The sequence below is a fragment of the Ovis aries genome, chromosome 16 (assembly GCF_016772045.2).
Source record: "Ovis aries strain OAR_USU_Benz2616 breed Rambouillet chromosome 16, ARS-UI_Ramb_v3.0, whole genome shotgun sequence".
Taxonomy (NCBI): domain Eukaryota; kingdom Metazoa; phylum Chordata; class Mammalia; order Artiodactyla; family Bovidae; genus Ovis; species Ovis aries.
Window position 1 is genome coordinate 41,515,382 of NC_056069.1, and position 16,651 is coordinate 41,532,032.

The window sequence follows — 16,651 nt, forward strand, 5'->3', positions numbered from 1 at the left end:
CTGTTTTCTATTTCACAGTTAAATACTGTTAGGTCACATGTTCCGTTCAGGGCTCAGCTGGATTTTGCATTTGTTATTTATTATTTCTGTGCATGTCTGATCAGAATTTATGAATATGCTACCTGCCCACACAGATCTGCTCCTGAGACTACGGACCAGGGATGGGAAGGCTGCGGAAAAGGGGGTGTAGGACCCCAGCATTCTAACTGAGCTGCTCTGCTCACCTCCAGGGAGGAGGCAGGGGGTTGGGAAGGTGGGGAGATGCTGAGTTTTCTGGTTTTGTTTTTATTTTGGGCAGGGGGTGGTTTGGTGACAATCAGGGATTGAACCTGCATCCTTGCAGTAAGTGTGGAGTCCTAACCACTAGACAGCCAGGGAATTCCCAGGTGCTGAGTTTTTATTGCATACTTTTCAAAAGAATTCTCTATCTTTTATGTCTCTTACGTATTAAATTGTTTTTTCCTATAATGAGTGCCAATTAGTCTTTCTCATTTGGGGGATTAAGTAGAGATTCTGAGAGAACAAAACTTTTTTCCCTGTCCTACTTCCTGTTTTGAATAGCTTCTCTCCATTGCCCTTAAACAGAGGCGAGGGCAGAGGGAGGCGCAGAACAGATATGACGCTTGGGTGAGAGCCAGTGAGAGATTGGCTCCAGCCCCAGGGCACCTCTGAGGAAAGGGTGGGCCCCCCCCTCCCCTCACTCTGCATTCTCCCTCAGACCTGCCTGGTTTGTACAGAGGAGCCGCAGGCCTCCAAACCCTTCTTAGCAAATAGGTTTTGAAGAGCCTGCTGCATGTCCCATAATTTGAATATATAATTGCAAGTATTGTCATAGATGTTATAAAATAAGAGGCCCTTTCTTTCTGTGGGGCTTGTAGAGAAGGTGTGTGTCCCTAACCAGGTGAAGAGCCTGGGGGAGGCACCCCCGTGGCAGGGTTATCAGTCCAGCAGATGGAGCTGCTGATGGTGGCCACAGTTTCAAAGGGCATAGTGTGTCTAGAGAGACAAAGGGATTTCGGGACACATGGGCCTTTCCAGACAGGCAGATACATTTAGCCAATGATCCTGAATTAAACAAAATGGGCCTGTAGCACAGCCTCCAGATATAGACATTTTAGGGTCTTACTAGGACTCACTGCCACACTCAGATATAAATCTGCAGTAAGAATTCCCAGTTGAGGAGTCGTCTAAGAGCATTTTTACGTCCGACTCTGGAATTCCCTTCTGAAAACTATAATAACTATATAAAAACTATAAGCAGATGAATGTCTTGCAGTACCTGAATAGTGTAAACAATAATTTGTTTCTTTTCTGGAGAATTTTAGTATGATACAGTAAGTGAAATGGAAAACTGAAGATCAAGTTAGATTGCCTCTGAATTTCTTGTTGTTCATAATACCAAGCTCAAGATCTATTATCTGTTTTACTTGTCTCTCTCCTTATAGGCGCTGCCTGAAAAAAGCAGTAGAGATCATAGAATGTCTAGAAGCCCAAAACATGAACGTTCTTCTTTTAGGTAATACATTTAAAGCACAAAGGGTGGTTTCCTTTTTCATTTACTTGGGGTTCTGTTTCTGTATATAGAGATTTATGTAAGTGGAATTGTCTTATAAAGTGAAGTCGGTCAATCATGTCCAACTCTTTGCAACCCCATGGATAGTAGCCTACCGGGCTCCTCCATCCATGGAATTTTCCAGGCAACAGTACTGGAGTGGGTTGCCATTTCCTTCTACAGGGGATCTTCCCAACCCAGGGATCGAACCCGGGTCTCGCATGTTGCAGACAGATCCTTTACCATCTGAGCCACCAGGGAAGATTGTCTTATAAAAGGAGTGAGCTAGTGTAGAAATCCTTCTCATACTTTTTACCCTGACCTTGGAATCCTTGCCTTGGATTTCATTGTTACAGTTTAAAAATACATTCCTTCACTTGGAACTTGGCAGACGTATCCGCAGCCCAAGAAGGAATTGTTTGGTATCTTTACCAAAGCTCACATTTTGTGATATTTGGGGGTTTTGTTTTATACTAACTCGGTTAAAGTTTGGATGACCTTTTTTGTATGAAGACACCCATGGATAGTTTGTTATTTCTGCATCTTTGTGTCTGACAACTTTGTGCAGTTGTTGCAGAAACTGTGTGGTCCATGATTTCCTTTTCCGCAGTGGACTGAAGTTGCTGTTCATGTGGGCCCAGTGTGTATAAGCCTCGTTCAACAAAGATTGTTGCTGGGATTGGTTAGATCTGAGCTAAAATACTGTCTGCCATATTGAATATTTGAAGTTTCTTGTGGCCCCATGCTTTAAGCAGAGTGCCTCATGCTTCCACACCCTCAAGCTTGTATCATTTTTCTGATACTCTCTAGGAGAGTGTCTGACTCCTGGGACTTAGCTTCTGTGAGCAGACCGGAAATGTGTCAGCCTGTGGCTTCTGTATCCTCTGACTTAAATTTGAACACGTGGACTGAGCATCTCCCACATACAGAGCTCTATGCTTCTGCCTTCTAAAAGTTTACACCCTATTGAGTTTGAGAGAGAGCTGGCATAAGAGTGTTATTGAAAAAGATCTGGTTTACAGCGGCCGAACAGAGTACTGAGTAACTGGTGAAAAGGAGAGATAAAGACTGGGGGTGCTGAGAAGTACAAGTACCCAGGCCAGACTGCACCAACCCCAGAGGTGCGCAAAGTGAGGTGTGAATGGTCAGCGGATGAGGCTGAGCTGTGCCTCACTCCCCAACGGACGGCGGAGCTGTGTCTTCTCTGAAATCTCACTTGCTAGCCACTCTTCCTGGGGCTTGTAGGTGTACTGATAACATACTTCATACACAAGAAGGAAGATTCTCTTGAAAACCAAAACTTGTTTCAAAAGAAAGATGAATATAAAAATCTGTTTCTTCTGAACCCTGGTGTTCCCATAGTTTAGACTTTTTCCCTGAGGAGATACAGGAGCACGGTAAGCCTGGCCCTGGAATGCTTCCTGGCCCCGCGGTCACAGGAGAGGTTAACAGTGCAAACACCTCCCTACTTAGGATTCATTCTAACCCTGTGAATACCAGAACCATTGTCCTCGTGGACGTTTTAAAATAGCAACTTGAGTGGCACTTCTTTTTGTAAAGTAGAAACTACGAGGATGTAGACCTTGACTTTCAGGACTGGGAAATTCTTAAGACAGATGTCCAGATGTAGACGTATGTTGTTATTTGCCAAGAGTAGTGGATGGTGAACAAGGATGTGAGTGGAGTTTTCATCATGTGAGTTTTGTACCGTCGCCTGAGGGGTGGACACATGGCTTATACTTACCAGGGAGAGTTTCACCTCTAGGCTAGGCAGGCCCCTCTGTGCTCAGACGGAAAGGCAAGAGCCCTGGAGCTGACAATCAGAGCAGTTTGGTGCAGTCCGAGAGTGTTACCCTTTCTCCGAAGCAGAGGCAGTGGAGGAAAGGTGGCTGAGAAGCAGCTGAGCCGTGAAACAATGAGCTCAGGGATGGTGATCCTGATGCCCCAGCTGGGAGGGTTTTAAACTTGGTCTGTGGAGCCCAGCAAGCCGCCATACTGTGCCCTCATTGTGTGGTGCATCTGACGCCCCCGTGCTGACTCTGGGTTTGCCGAGTTGCATCTATTCACCAGTAAGGAGTCCATCGTTAGTGCCAGTGTCCCTTGGAGCCAGTGCCAGCCAGGCTAGAAGTTTGTCTCTCAAGCTGAACATGTTACCTTTTGCCACCAATGGCCCAGCCATTTTTGGGAATTAGAACTTGACTGTTGGGGTAGACGTTGGTGTGGGGGCCCTGCTTTTGCCTGCGCCCTCCGCAGCTCTTTTAACACTTGGTCCCCTCTTTCCTCTCTGCACTGTTGCCCGGCAACCCCCGCCCGCCCTCACCACCACAGAGGACAACGCCTCCGACCTCTGCTGCCTCGTTTCTTCTCTGGCGCAAGTGATGATGGATCCCCACTGTCGAACGATTTTCGGTTTCCAGAGCCTTGTCCAAAAGGAATGGATCATGGGTGGCCACTGCTTCCTGGACCGCTGCAACCACCTCCGTCAGAGCGACAAGGAGGAGGTGAGTGTCCTCGGCACAGACCTGGGCAGCCTCGGACACACGGAGCCCTGTCTCTCCTTTAATACCTGCACAGCGCACACCTTAGGAGCTTGTCAGGAAGGCGAGGACAGGTCACTGGTCGGTGAGTGTGAATGATTTAAACACTGGAAACCCTTCCTAGGGAAAAGGGATATTTATTAAGAAGTGTGTTCAGAAACTTCTCTTCTAAATTGTATGTCCCAAGGGTATATTATAGTTCATGGTGGAAGTGATGTTGACTTGTAAAACTTAAATAAAAATGAACTCAGTGGGACTCCCACAATTTCTGGTAAGTTAGTCTTTGCAAAAAGTAAATAGGGTACAAGTTTCCCTGTATATGCATAATAACACACAATAACAAGAAAATACATAATAATACATACAAAATACATAATAACACATAATAATGAGAAAATACATAATAACATAAAGTAAATTTCCCTCGCAGTGAACCCTTTCAAAATAAAGCCCAGGGTTATGTGAATGCTATCCATTACCTGGGCCTTCGCCATGATAGCTGCAGGCCTGGGCTTCTGAATTCAACCACTGGAGAGACAGCGAGACAGTTCAATTAGTGAAAATGAGTGTCCCCCCACCCCCAAACTGGGATGTACTTGTGTTGGTTATAGCTGTGCCAACTGCGTTGGCTGCATTATTAGCAACCATGGAAGGAAAAATGAAAACATGTAAACTGTAATTAAATCACCTGCAGAGCTAACAGATGCTAGCAGGGCGGCTGGTGGTTTTTCTTCCTCCAGATAATAGGCATGTCTGTCTGCGGTGCTGGGCAGCTTGACACAGCGGCTCTGGAAACAGAGCTGAGGCTTCTGCCCATAAAGGCTTGGTGTGTCCTGGGAGACCAGGCCACTCTTGCTGGGCCTGCAGATTTCTCTGAGGACTGGTCTGCACTCATCCGTGTCCCGTCAGGCTGATGATGAATATGCATCACCATCTTTCGTCTTAGAAGGGACTTGCCTTCCTGAGACACTAATTCGAAAGGTTGATGGCACTCAAATAACAGAGCTGGTACTGCGTTGGGAAGAGGGTATTTTTGCACGTCTTGTGTAGTCTGTGTATCTTGAGAGCAGGGGGACTGACGGGCACCATGTCTAAAGGGGAAGAAGCCCCAGAGCAGATCCACCCGCTCACCCAGGGCTGGGAGGAATCACCTGTACTTTCTGAGCCCATTTCCCTGACTATGCTATGAGATTCAAATATTTTCAACTCCCACTGAACGTAAAATGAGGTGTGAGATAAAGTTGCCACGTAGACCTTTCTTCACATCTCAACATCAACACCGTAGAGTTTTGACGGAAAACTGGGTGGTCCAGTTTGTGATGTAATTGATGCGTCACAATTGACTGGACTGAGTCAAGAGCTGGACTGCCAGCTCCTGCCTCTCAGGAGCTGTGTGTGAGACCTCAGCCTGGCTCAGAAATGGAGAGACCGTGACGCAGTCTGCCTGTCCACCTGATGGGGTCACTGGTGACTGAGAAGGAGCACTGGGGAACGACAGGGTGCCCTCAGAAACTCTACTAAGAAAGAGCTTGCCTCTGAAGCTAATAAAAGAGGCCATCGATGAAAAAAAATGCATTTGTGAAAAACGTTAGAAACTCATTTTTGCCGCTTCTGCTTTCTCTCCCATCCGCTTTCTCTTCTGGGCCCTCATTGTCTAGGCGGTCACTCAGTCTTTGTGACCCCATGGACTATAGTCCGCCAGGCTCCTCTCTGTCCATGGGGATTCTCCAGGCCAGAATACTCGAGTGGGTAGCCTTTCCCTTCTCCAGGAGATCTTCCCAACCCAGAGATCAAACCCAGGTCTCCCACATTGCAGGTGGATTCTTTATCGTCTGAGCCAACAGGGAAGCTCTGTTGTCAGGGCAGAGAAAAGAGTAATCACAAAATTTGAAGAAACCGAGCAGTTTGTGTTTTTTTTTTGTTTTGTTTTGTTTTGTTTTTGGTAACACAGTGCTACTAGTGAGGAGAGTGGCATTCTTTGGTGCGGAATAGTGCTTCACTTGAGGTTCAGAGTTAGCGTTTCCTGTCCTCAGGCTCAGTTGCAACTGCTCTTCTGCCAGTGTCGATGGGCAAGGAGATTCTCCATCTTGGGAATGTCTTTCCCATAGGGAGCTACTGCCGAGTCCTGAGGTTAATCCACGGGTGTGTGGTTTTTCAGTCAAGCATGTTTGTCTCTGCGGATGGGATGCAGTTGGGAATGGCAGTCACCTGGAATGTGCTTCCCAGAGCATGCAGTGCCCAGAGAGGCAGCTGTCCAGGTGGCTGCACTGTACCCGGGACCACTGGCTTCGGACCGTCGGCACACCGCCATCACACGCGTCTTGTCTCCACGTAGGCTCCCGTGTTCCTGCTCTTCTTGGACTGCGTGTGGCAGCTGGTGCATCAGCATCCTCCAGCGTTCGAGTTCACAGAGACGTACCTGACCGTTTTGTCTGACAGCCTGTACATACCTATTTTTAGCACCTTCTTCTTCAATTCGCCTCATCAAAAAGATACAAACGTGGTAAGAGTCGCTCTTAGGAGCCTGTGTATTGAAGAAGCCGTGTCTAACAAGTAAGACGTAAGAGGAGCGATGATGAAAATAATATTTTCTTTATAACAGTGATTACACAGAGGGCCCTGTCCTGAGTGCTCTCTGGGTATTGATATGTAATCCTCAAGTCCGAATTATTATTATCTCTGAGAGTGAGTCACTGAGACAGTGAGGCTGTCACTGTGGGTCACAGGGTAAATATCGGGGCTGGGAGCCAGTGTGAGAGCTGGGGATTCAGCACGTTAAAAGTGGTCTTTATGAACAGCTCAGATGCCGTCTCTTCCACTTGACGGATGCCAAGAGTGACTCAGAAGAGAGTAGAGGCGGAGGAGGGGAGCTTGGCTTTCGTTCTCTGCCTTAAACATCTTTATAGTCTCTCTTGAGGCCCTGCTCCCGGGGCTTCAACTCGGCACTATCAAGGCTCCGACTAGCCCTCTGGGGGCCTGGAGTGTGCTGGAGCTGCCCTCCCGGTGGATCTTACCACATCCCACAGGGAGTGGGAAACAGAGCCCGGGCCTCCAGTCACGCAGCCTTGCTGCTCACCAGCCTCATGGCCTCAGGTGGTTCACTTCGTTTTCCCAGCCTCCATTTCCCCAAAGGTAAATTGGAAAAATAGGAGCGACCTCATGAGGGGTGTGGTGAGCGTGTGCAGTACAGTGGCTGGCACAAGTTCCGCTGGAAGTAACGTGTCCTGCCTCCTCCCCACCGAAAGCCATCGGGGAGCGACCACCGATGGCCACAGCCTTCACGTGCGGCACCACAGAGGCCGGGTGCGCCGTCCTGGAGCCTGTCTCTCCGCACTGTCTGCTTTGCTCAGCCCTCCCTGAAACACTGTGACCTATGCTTGTTTTGGCAGGGCAGGGAGAGCCAGGACTCACAAAGCAAGCCTTTGAATCTTCTCACCGTGTGGGATTGGTCCGTGCAGTTTGAACCCAAAGCCCAGACGTTGTTCACAAACCCTCTTTACGTGGAGAAGCCAAAACTGGAGAAAGTCCAGCGGAAAGGAACGCATTTCAAAGTAAGATTTGTGCATGTCTAACCCCCTCGTCTGTGCAGAGATCTCCTTGTCTGGAAGGATTACGTTTAATCTGTGGATTCTGGGCACATTCTCACAGAGTTGAGACTGTGATGGGCAGGTTGTCAGGGCCCCTGAGCATCCTTGCCTTTGGCAGATGCACGTTTGTCCTGAGTGTCACTGGGGATGCCACGGGGAATCGAGGGTGTCAGCCCTGCCCCAGTGTGACTGACAGAGCAGAGGGAACGCTGATCACAGGGTGGGTTTTGTGTCATCTGTACCAGTTTAGGTATTCGCTAGCAAGGCCTCTTTTCATGCTAAAAATGGTGCTTGTGACTGGCATGTTCTGTCAGGGCCCACAGAGCTCTGGCACAACCACCTCCCCGCTCCATTCTGTTGGACCTGGAAGACAGCCATGGGCACCACGTGAGCAGACGGGCCTGGCTGTGTTCCAGTATTTACAGAGGCTGGCACGGGCCAGATTGGGCCCGTGGGCTGTTATTTGCGGACCTGGGCTTAAATGACAAACATCAAATTATTTGGGTTTCCCTTTAGATATTTATTCCTGATTTTACTAGTTATTGAAACTCTGACATTCCCTAGATGATGTATGATGTACATGGCATTTCTTGTTCTGCCTCCTGACTTGGGAGCCCCCCACAAAGAGAAGAGCAGGGTGCTCAGTGGTGGTCACTCGCAAGTCAGCATGTCACTGCCTTCTCCACCACCATCTTTCTGGTTCAGAAGTCCTGCGGGGCTCCTGGGGGCCTGACCAGTTCTCCATTCTAAAGGGGCTTGGGGACCCATGAGTCAGTGCCAACACTCACAGAAGATGCCTCTGCTGGCTGCCCCTTCACCCCTTCAAGGGTCCGCAGGCCCAGGCTGGGTGTTAGTGCTCTTGGTTCAACCTCTGTCCTGTCTGCTGGGCCAGAACCGCCCTGTGCTCCAGCATAGCCAAGCCAGAGGTCAGTTTTGTCGGTGTGCTGTGCCCCCTGGTGGCTGCACACACACTTCCCGCCGGGCCACGATGGCCCAGCTGCCCCCGCCAGAGGGGCGAGGGCACTCAGAGGTCTGAGGGAGGAAATGAAAGCTCTACCTGTAAGTCCATTTCTCTGCCCAGGCCATGTTTTTCTGAGGGTCCCTTCTCATAGGTGGGAGTGGAGAACCTAAGGGCTCAGGTTGCAGGAGCTGGCCCGTGGGAGAGGCTTGAGCCGCAGGTCAGGGCATCTGAGGTTGTATTAGCTCATGCAGGGCCAGCGGTGGGCCGACAAGAACCTTTGAGGCCGTTGGGTAAGGAGTCCTGGTGTCAGGCCTCGGGCCTCTTCTTGGGGGGACAGGCAGCCTTGGAGATGTTCTGTAGAAACCAAAGAGCCATGGCCAACCACAGCTGCCCTGGGAATACCCAATGGGCTCCCTGGGAATTATCCCTCAAGACTGTGGGGTCCGCTCAGGTGTGGGGTCCCAGCCTCAGCCCCAGGCCTTGACCAGGCTACAGGGACACAGTGCTGCCCCCACCTGGCCTGTCCAGAATGCTCCATTCACTCTGGGCTTGAGAGAAGGGCTTCCAAGACAGGGAGGGCTCTGTTAAGAGTTCAGGCTCCGTCCGGAGCCAGTCTGTGTGAAACCACACCTGGCACTTGGTAGCTGGGGCCTTTGCGGTTGACTTAACCACTGTGCCTTAGTTTTCTGGTGTGTAACGGGGGCAGTAATGGTGACTCTGAGGACCGGGTGAGTGGTTGCATGTTCAGCACTGAGCGTGGAGCCCGGCAGGCAGTGAAGGTCCCGCCTGCTTCCCTTATCCCTGACTCACCTGGGTCACTGGGCAGAAGAGGCCAGCCCCCAGCTCACCTGCCCCCAGATGGAAAGTCGGGAATCCTGGCCGTCTCTGCCTCGGGGTGTTGTGAGTGGCTTTGCTTTCCTCTCCTGCCCCCAGATGGAAAGTCGGGAATCCTGGCCGTCTCTGCCTCGGGGTGTTGTGAGTGGTTTTGCTTTCTATGGTATACTTTTATTGTTTGTTCTCCACTCCGTAATAAATACGAAGCACTGGTAGGAACACTTTACAGAGTTAGGAGCGTAGCCCCAAAATAAAACTTCTGCCTCCTCTTATTTCACATGACACCTCAGGAGTAAAAGAGATGGGGAGAAACAGCTCCTCCGCAGATTTTTACCTTTATCTTCAGGCACCAAGGATCTGTTGCAACCGTCTGACCATCCTCACAACCCTCTCCCAGTGTATCCCAAAATACAGCACCTAGCTTTGGCTTCAGGTCGAATTCCTGAGGAGGACAAGCGTATAGATGCTCTCAACATCTTCCACCCTGTGCAGCTCGTCGACAAGAACACCCGGCCCATTTAGACAGTCCTCAAGTTCCTTTTGCTCCCATCTGTCTCTTTGTCCAAAAGAACCTTTCTGACTTAGGCTTGACCTCCCCCTGGATGTCTGACGTCCCACAAGTTAAGCCTGTAAGTTATTTCGTTGGAGCGACAGGCTCTTCAGGGCATTGGCACTTTCCTCACAGGTGTTCAGAATATTGTGGAAGCGAGCCCCCTAAGTTTTTCAGAGAAGAAACATTCTGCTCCCTTCACAAATGAATAGGCCTCATCTCCAGACTCCCCTGACTCTCTTCTTCTTCACTCATTTACCGGCTGCGCTGGGTCTTTGTGGCTCCACTCTGGCTTATTGCGATGGCCTCTCCAGTCGCAGAGCTCTAGAGCCTGGGCGCTGTAGAGCCTGGTGCACAGTCTTACTTGCCTCTTGGCATGTAGAATCCTTCTGGACCAGGGATCGAACCCATGTCCCCTGCATTGGCAGGCGAGCTCCTAACCCCTGCACTACCAGAGAGGTCCTCATCCGCCTGTCTTAACTTCAGCTTGTTCTTCATGAGTCCTTAATACCCTGCGCCTGGTCTCGCCCATTTGTTTAGCAACCCAGCGTGCATCTGATATGCTCATCGTGGAATAAACAGGTATCCCTCACCCACCCGCTGCCGCTTTCTCTCTGTGAGTGACGGCATTGTAATGAATTTGCGTTCACAGGGCAGTTCTCATGACTCTTCTTAAAGTAGGATTATGCTTTTTGTTTGTTTTTTTTTGGATGGAAACAACCGTCACTGTGCTCTTGGGCTAACCAGAGACTTTTTTTATTTGTGTTCTCTCTCAAAGCATCAAAGACAACTTTCTCTGCCCCTCACCCAATCGAAATCATCTCCCAAAAGAGGATTTTTCAGGGAAGAAACGGATCACTTAATTAAAAACCTGCTGGGCAAGAGAATCAGCAAACTGATCAACTCCTCGGAGGAGCTGCAGGACGGCTTCCGAGAGTTCTATGACGGCTGGCACAGCAGGCCCCCCAGCTACCAGGGGCTGCTGCTGCCTCGCCTCGAGGGCCCGGAAATCAAAGTCTGGGCCCAGCGCTACTTGCGCTGGATTCCGGAGGCCCAGATCCTGGGTGGCGGTGGAGTGGCCACCATGAGCAAACTCTTGGAGATGATGGAGGAGGTCCAGCGCCTACAGGAGAAAGTTGAGGTGAGACACCACAGCCAGGAGGCCCTCCAGGCAGAGGCTGCCTCGCCGCCGAGGACCTCGGGCCGCCTGTCCTCCTTGTTCCCTTTCGCGCTGCTGCAGCGCCATTCCTCTAAGCCTGTCCTGCCCACCAGCGGGTGGAAAGCCCTGGGAGATGAAGACGACTTGGCCAAGCGAGAAGATGAGTTTGTGGACCTAGGGGACGTGTGACTGGCCTGCTCGATGGCGGTGAGAGAGGACCCTCGCAGGCTGGGACAGGAGGTTGGACACGTCGGCTCTCCACGTCGGTGTGTCACGCTAAAGCCGACTGCCAGGGGAAGCCTAGGTCTTCTGGAAAAGAGCTGGTTCTCATTTCTGCCCCCCAGTTCTGAAAGACTATGCAGTTGAAACCCGTATCTCGAGTATTATTGAAAGGAATTAGTACATGACCCGTAATACAGCTGTGGCCAGTGTCCTCTGTGTTAGCATCACTTAGACCCCACGGTAGCCACTTTACTACTTAGAAAGGGCTTTGGTAAGCTGTGCTTGGATGCCGTACGGTCCTCACATCTTTCCTGTGCCAACGTGCTTTATCCAGTCGTCAGGAGTAGCATCTCTCTAGCCCATCCCGGAGTTCAGCTTTACATGATGTGTGTGTGTGTGTGTGTGTGTGTGTGTGTGTGTGTGTGTGTGTGTTCAGCTTTATATGATGTGTGTGTGTGTGTTGGATTAACAGATTCAGATAGCGGTGTTAAGATGTGCAGCCTTCATTTCCAAACCGTAGCAGTTTTCCTCTGTCCTCTTGCCATGCGTGTCACCATCCTGATGTTTCCGACCATCCTCAGACTGTGTCACTTCATGTGGGGGCAGGGTCTGGCTCGCGGCCGACAGCTCCAGGTCCCCACCCCACCACCGGCTGTGCACTGCTTTCCACTGTCCCTTCGCAATCCCTGCCTTGGTGTACCTCGTCCTGGGATCTTGCTGCTAAGCCTGTGGGTCAAACTGGGGGAATCTCTTAGGTTTGCCCAAAGGAGCCTCCATTGTCCCAGAGGCACGCAGTGTTTGAAAGAGATTGCTTCGCCTTTTTCCAAAAGCATGCCAAGGCTTCAGAGCATCTGTGGCTGCCGTCCTCAGGCGTTTTCCCCAGTTTTGCTACCTTACAGACCAGTGAAGAAGATCACTGTCGAACGCAGCTATCATAGGGAAGCGGTCAAGCATAAGTCTCAGAAGTGATGGTGACCACATAGTACCTCAGCGATTTTAAAAGCCATAGAAGAAACTTGACTATGCCTGGTAACCTTCCTGGATCTGCTGTTTAAATGATCTATAGTTTTTAAGTGCCGGAAAAGCACATTTAGTGAGGACCTGTTTTTTTTCTCCGTGGAAACCTGTTCAGTTCCACAAAAGGAAGTGGGAAAAATGATCGATCTCACGTCAGAATGTTCCCTATCAGAAGTTTGCCTTTTATATCTGTTTGCTCTCCAGTATGGATTCCAATTTGAACATTACCTATTTAGAAAAGCTTTCAGTTGCTGAAGGGCAATAAGAAAAGTTGAAACTGTTGACAAAGAGGAATTTCTCGGTTTGCACTGAATCGTCTTTTGTACACCACAAGAAATTGCTTTGCAGTCCTCCCCACGCTGAGTTGATGCTCAAGCCTTGTTGGTCTGTTAAGATGATGGAGATTGAGGGGAGGATAGGGTTTATGCGTCTGGGGCCAAACACATGCCCAGTCTTGGTTGCCTTAAGAGTCTCACTAGTAAGGTCAGTGTAGGCTTGCAGTGGGGACTTTAAAATGACCCTAATTCATTGGCTATGGTCTGTGGGCCTTCTTAAATTAGCACTAACCTCCTTTCTCTGCCCCACTGCCTCCCAGATACACTATGGAGTTAACTAGTTTTGTGATCATATTATAATGGGAATATTTATACAGTAGCCTCTTCAGTCTTAAGATTTTAGTAATTTTCATTCCAAAAATGCCCGGTGTGATGCTTTACAGTCCATAAAGTGGTTCAAAGGCACAAGGTCATGACCCCTCTCATAGCAGTTGAATGTGCATTGAAATATTTTTCTATGATTTTTTAAAAAATAAAATTACAATAGAAAAATAAGCTGTTTTAACATGTAAGGTCATGACAGTTTATGTATTTATATCTGAAATGAGATTTCTATAAACTTGTATTTGTGTACAGAATTCTCAGTGGATTTATATATTGTGACATTTTTATTCAAGATTGAGATATGGATTATGGTTAACAGTAAAAGCTAAAATGGGATCATTTACTTTGTCTAAAATGCTGCACTGTGCACGTTTGGAAATGTATATTAATTTCCTGTATATAATATCTTGAGTTTGTTTATACCTCCAAGTTTTTACACTGAAGATAAATTAGCTTTAATTACATTAGAAACTTTTTTTTTTTAAGGGAATAAGCTGTTGGGCTAAATCTGTATAAATGTTCTTTTTATTTTCTGGATGTACAATGAAAGTTTATACTTGTATTTCACTGCATCGTATCTGATTGCAGAAATTAAAGCACAATTTACAATACTGTATTTGGTGTGGTTGGTATAACATGGAATAATTATTTTCACTTAGTTATTGTGTGTGTCGTGGGGGGAGGTGGTTGATTGGTTAGTGGGTGGATGGAAAACCAGTAGCCAAATAGAGATTTAAAATTTCAGGAGGTGATAAAATACTATGACAAAAATAAAATAAGGTAGGACCCTATAGGGTAAGGAGGTGGCGCTAGTGGTAAAGAATCTGCCAGCCAGTGCAGGAGACAAGAGTTTCAGGTTGGAAGATCCATCCCCTGGAGGAGGGCATGGCCACCCACTCCAGTGTTCTTGCCTGGAAAATCCCCATGGACAGAGAAGCCTGGTGGACTACGGTCCATAGGGTCATACAGAGTTGGACACAACTGAGGTGACGGCATGCATCCATGCCTATAGGGTAAGTAAAGGGAGAGAGTTTTTTAATCCCTGAAATATCACTGCCTCTTTGCTTTTGTGGGGATATATAAAATGAGAATAACTGTCGATGGAAGGGGTTTGATGAAAGAGAAAAGGCTTCATTTCCTGCCTCAGAGAGTAAGCAGGCTGGCCTGGGCGGGATGGTGTGTACAAGGAGGACTTTTTCCTCATTCGTTCGTTCAGCATTTGTCTGCGAGATTGAGACCTATCGCTGTTGGTTGAGAAGCTCTGTTCTCTGCCCGCTCCTGCCCGCGGCCTTCTCCCCTGGCTCTGCTCACCCCTCTGTTGCCTTGGGCCAGGCCTGGCACGGGGCCGGTTCTGAGCCATCCCTGGGACTCCGTGTGCTCCCCCTGCTGCCACGTTGCCCTCATGTGCACCAGGTGCTTGATACTTGTATTAAACTCCTGTTAGAAGTTCCAGCCTCTACAAGTTAAGAGCGCATGCATGCTAAGTCACGTCAGTTGTGTCCGACTGTGACCCTGGCAGGCTCCACTGTCCATGGGATTCTGCAGGCAAGAATACTGGAGTGGGTGGCCCTTCCCTTGTCCAGGGGATCTTCCCGATCCAGGGATCCAACCCGCATCTCTTAGTCTCCTGTATTGGCAGCAGGTTCTTTACCACTAGCGCCACCTGGGAAGCCCTGAGGTTAGCCAATTCCAGTCCTGTTTTCCACATTTGCTAACTGGCTCTTGGTCTTGGGGGGACTCCCTGTCTCCACGTTTTGCTTGTTCCTGGATTTCCAAGTGAGGGCCGTGGGGGCACTGAGGGAAAGCAGGGCGGGGAAGAGTGAGCATTTCATTCCCCATCCAGTGTGAAACAGGACAGCGGGGAGAGGTGGCTCCTGCTGAGGACAGACTGCCTGCCTCCTGTGTCACCTCCTGGCCTGGAAGGTGAATGGAGGGGCAGAGGGAACCTGGACTCTCGTTTGTTTTCTGAGCCCCTCCCGTGGTTGTGCTCACTGTTTCTTAACAGGACAGTCTCCGTGCTTGTACCCTGCTGGGCCCTAGGGCATTTGTGAAGCCCACCCTGGGGCAGGACCACTGCAGGGCCAGGGGACAGGGCCTTCAGTGACAGGTCCTTCCACATGAACCCTTCTAGCAACCATCCCCAAACATAAAAATATTAGATGGGGGTTGGAAAGAGAAGGCCCTGTTTGTGCCTTGGGCTCCGGTGTAACCAGGTATTGTGCAAGGGCTTATATGGGAATGTACTGACAATCAGGCCGGCCGTGGGTAATAACAAAGTAACTGGTTAAGGGTCACTTATATATTGAACAGGAAAGTTATTTGTTAGAATGATGGTTCTGTATCTCTAAAAACAGACATCTTGGTCTGTTTTGTGGTTCAGGCCTAGGTTCTTTTAAATTCTTTTGTCTTTAATCCTCCCATGACACCATCTGCCTTTAGCAGTTTAAGAATATGAAGGTATGTAATCATATGGAAATATACACATTCCTAACCAGTGGACAGCTAGAGAAGTCTGTGGCTTTTTTAAAAAATCTAGTTTTGCTGGTCAGTCCAGTTTTTGTAAACTTTTTTTTTTCAAAAAACTAGGTTTGAATATTCCTTTTGTGAAAAGCTAAGTGACATTTGTTTGTTTTAGTCTTGAATGGAGAACTTTTCAAATAATCAGAGGCCTGGGGCAGGCGAGTGCACTGCTAATTCCCAGCGCTGAAAGGGCACAGCTCCCCACACTGAAAGGGCATAGGGCGTGCCATTCCTGGGCTGGGAAGGAATGCGAAAGGGCGACATTTCATCCCTCTGACTGACCTGAGGACCTTGGCCTGGAATGCATGGCTGCAGGGGGAACTGAACACAGCCCCAGCCAAACTATACCTAGAGTGGAGAACAGCAGATCGGGGTGAGGAGGGTGCAGGTGTGGGGGCGGGGATGGGCTGGGAAAGGGGCAGGAGGACTTGTTCCAGAATGATGGCAGCATTCTACATCTTTATTTTTTTTGTTCTTAGCTGCACTGGGTCTTCATTGCTGCGAGTGGGCTTTCTCTAGTTGCGGTGAGTGGAGGCTACTTACTCTTTGTGATGGCTTCCCTTGTTGCAGAGCTCAGGCTCCAGGGTGTGCAGGCTCAGGAGTGGTGCACAGGCTTAGTTGCTCCGGGGCATGTGGAATCTTCCCAGAGCAGGGATCGAACCTGTGTTGCCTGCATTAGCAGGCAGATTCTTAACTACTGGACCACCAGGGAAGTCCAGCACTCTACATTTTTTTTCATTAATTAATTTTTTTAATTGAAGGACAATTGCTTTACAGAACTATGTTGTTTTCTGTCAAGCCTCAACATGAGTCAGTCATAGGTATACATATGTCCCCTCCCTCTTGAACCTCCCTCCCATCTCCCTCCCCATCCCACCCCTCTAGGTTGATACAGAGCCCCTGTTTTAGTTTCCTGAGCCATACAGCAAATTCCCATTTTACACATGGCAGTGTAAGTTTCCATGTTACTCTCTCCATACATCTCACCCTCTCCTCCCCTCTCCCCGTGTCCATAAGTCTGTTCTCTATGTCTGTTTCTCCACTGTTGCCCTG

The 16,651-nt window shown here is 49.0% G+C and overlaps 1 protein-coding gene across 1 annotated transcript in view; it reads left to right on the forward strand.

Moving 5' to 3' along the window:
• Nucleotides 1–13,694, forward strand: part of MTMR12 (myotubularin related protein 12) — a 66,184-nt gene extending 52,490 nt beyond the window's left edge. The window contains exons 12-16 of the mRNA XM_004017068.6: nucleotides 1,446–1,516; nucleotides 3,881–4,053; nucleotides 6,425–6,592; nucleotides 7,479–7,640; nucleotides 10,800–13,694. Of these exons, the coding sequence (XP_004017117.3) occupies nucleotides 1,446–1,516; nucleotides 3,881–4,053; nucleotides 6,425–6,592; nucleotides 7,479–7,640; nucleotides 10,800–11,369 (1,144 nt within the window). The 3' untranslated portion in view covers nucleotides 11,370–13,694. The remainder of the gene's footprint in view (nucleotides 1–1,445; nucleotides 1,517–3,880; nucleotides 4,054–6,424; nucleotides 6,593–7,478; nucleotides 7,641–10,799) is intronic.
• The last annotated feature ends 2,957 nt before the right edge of the window (nucleotides 13,695–16,651 follow it).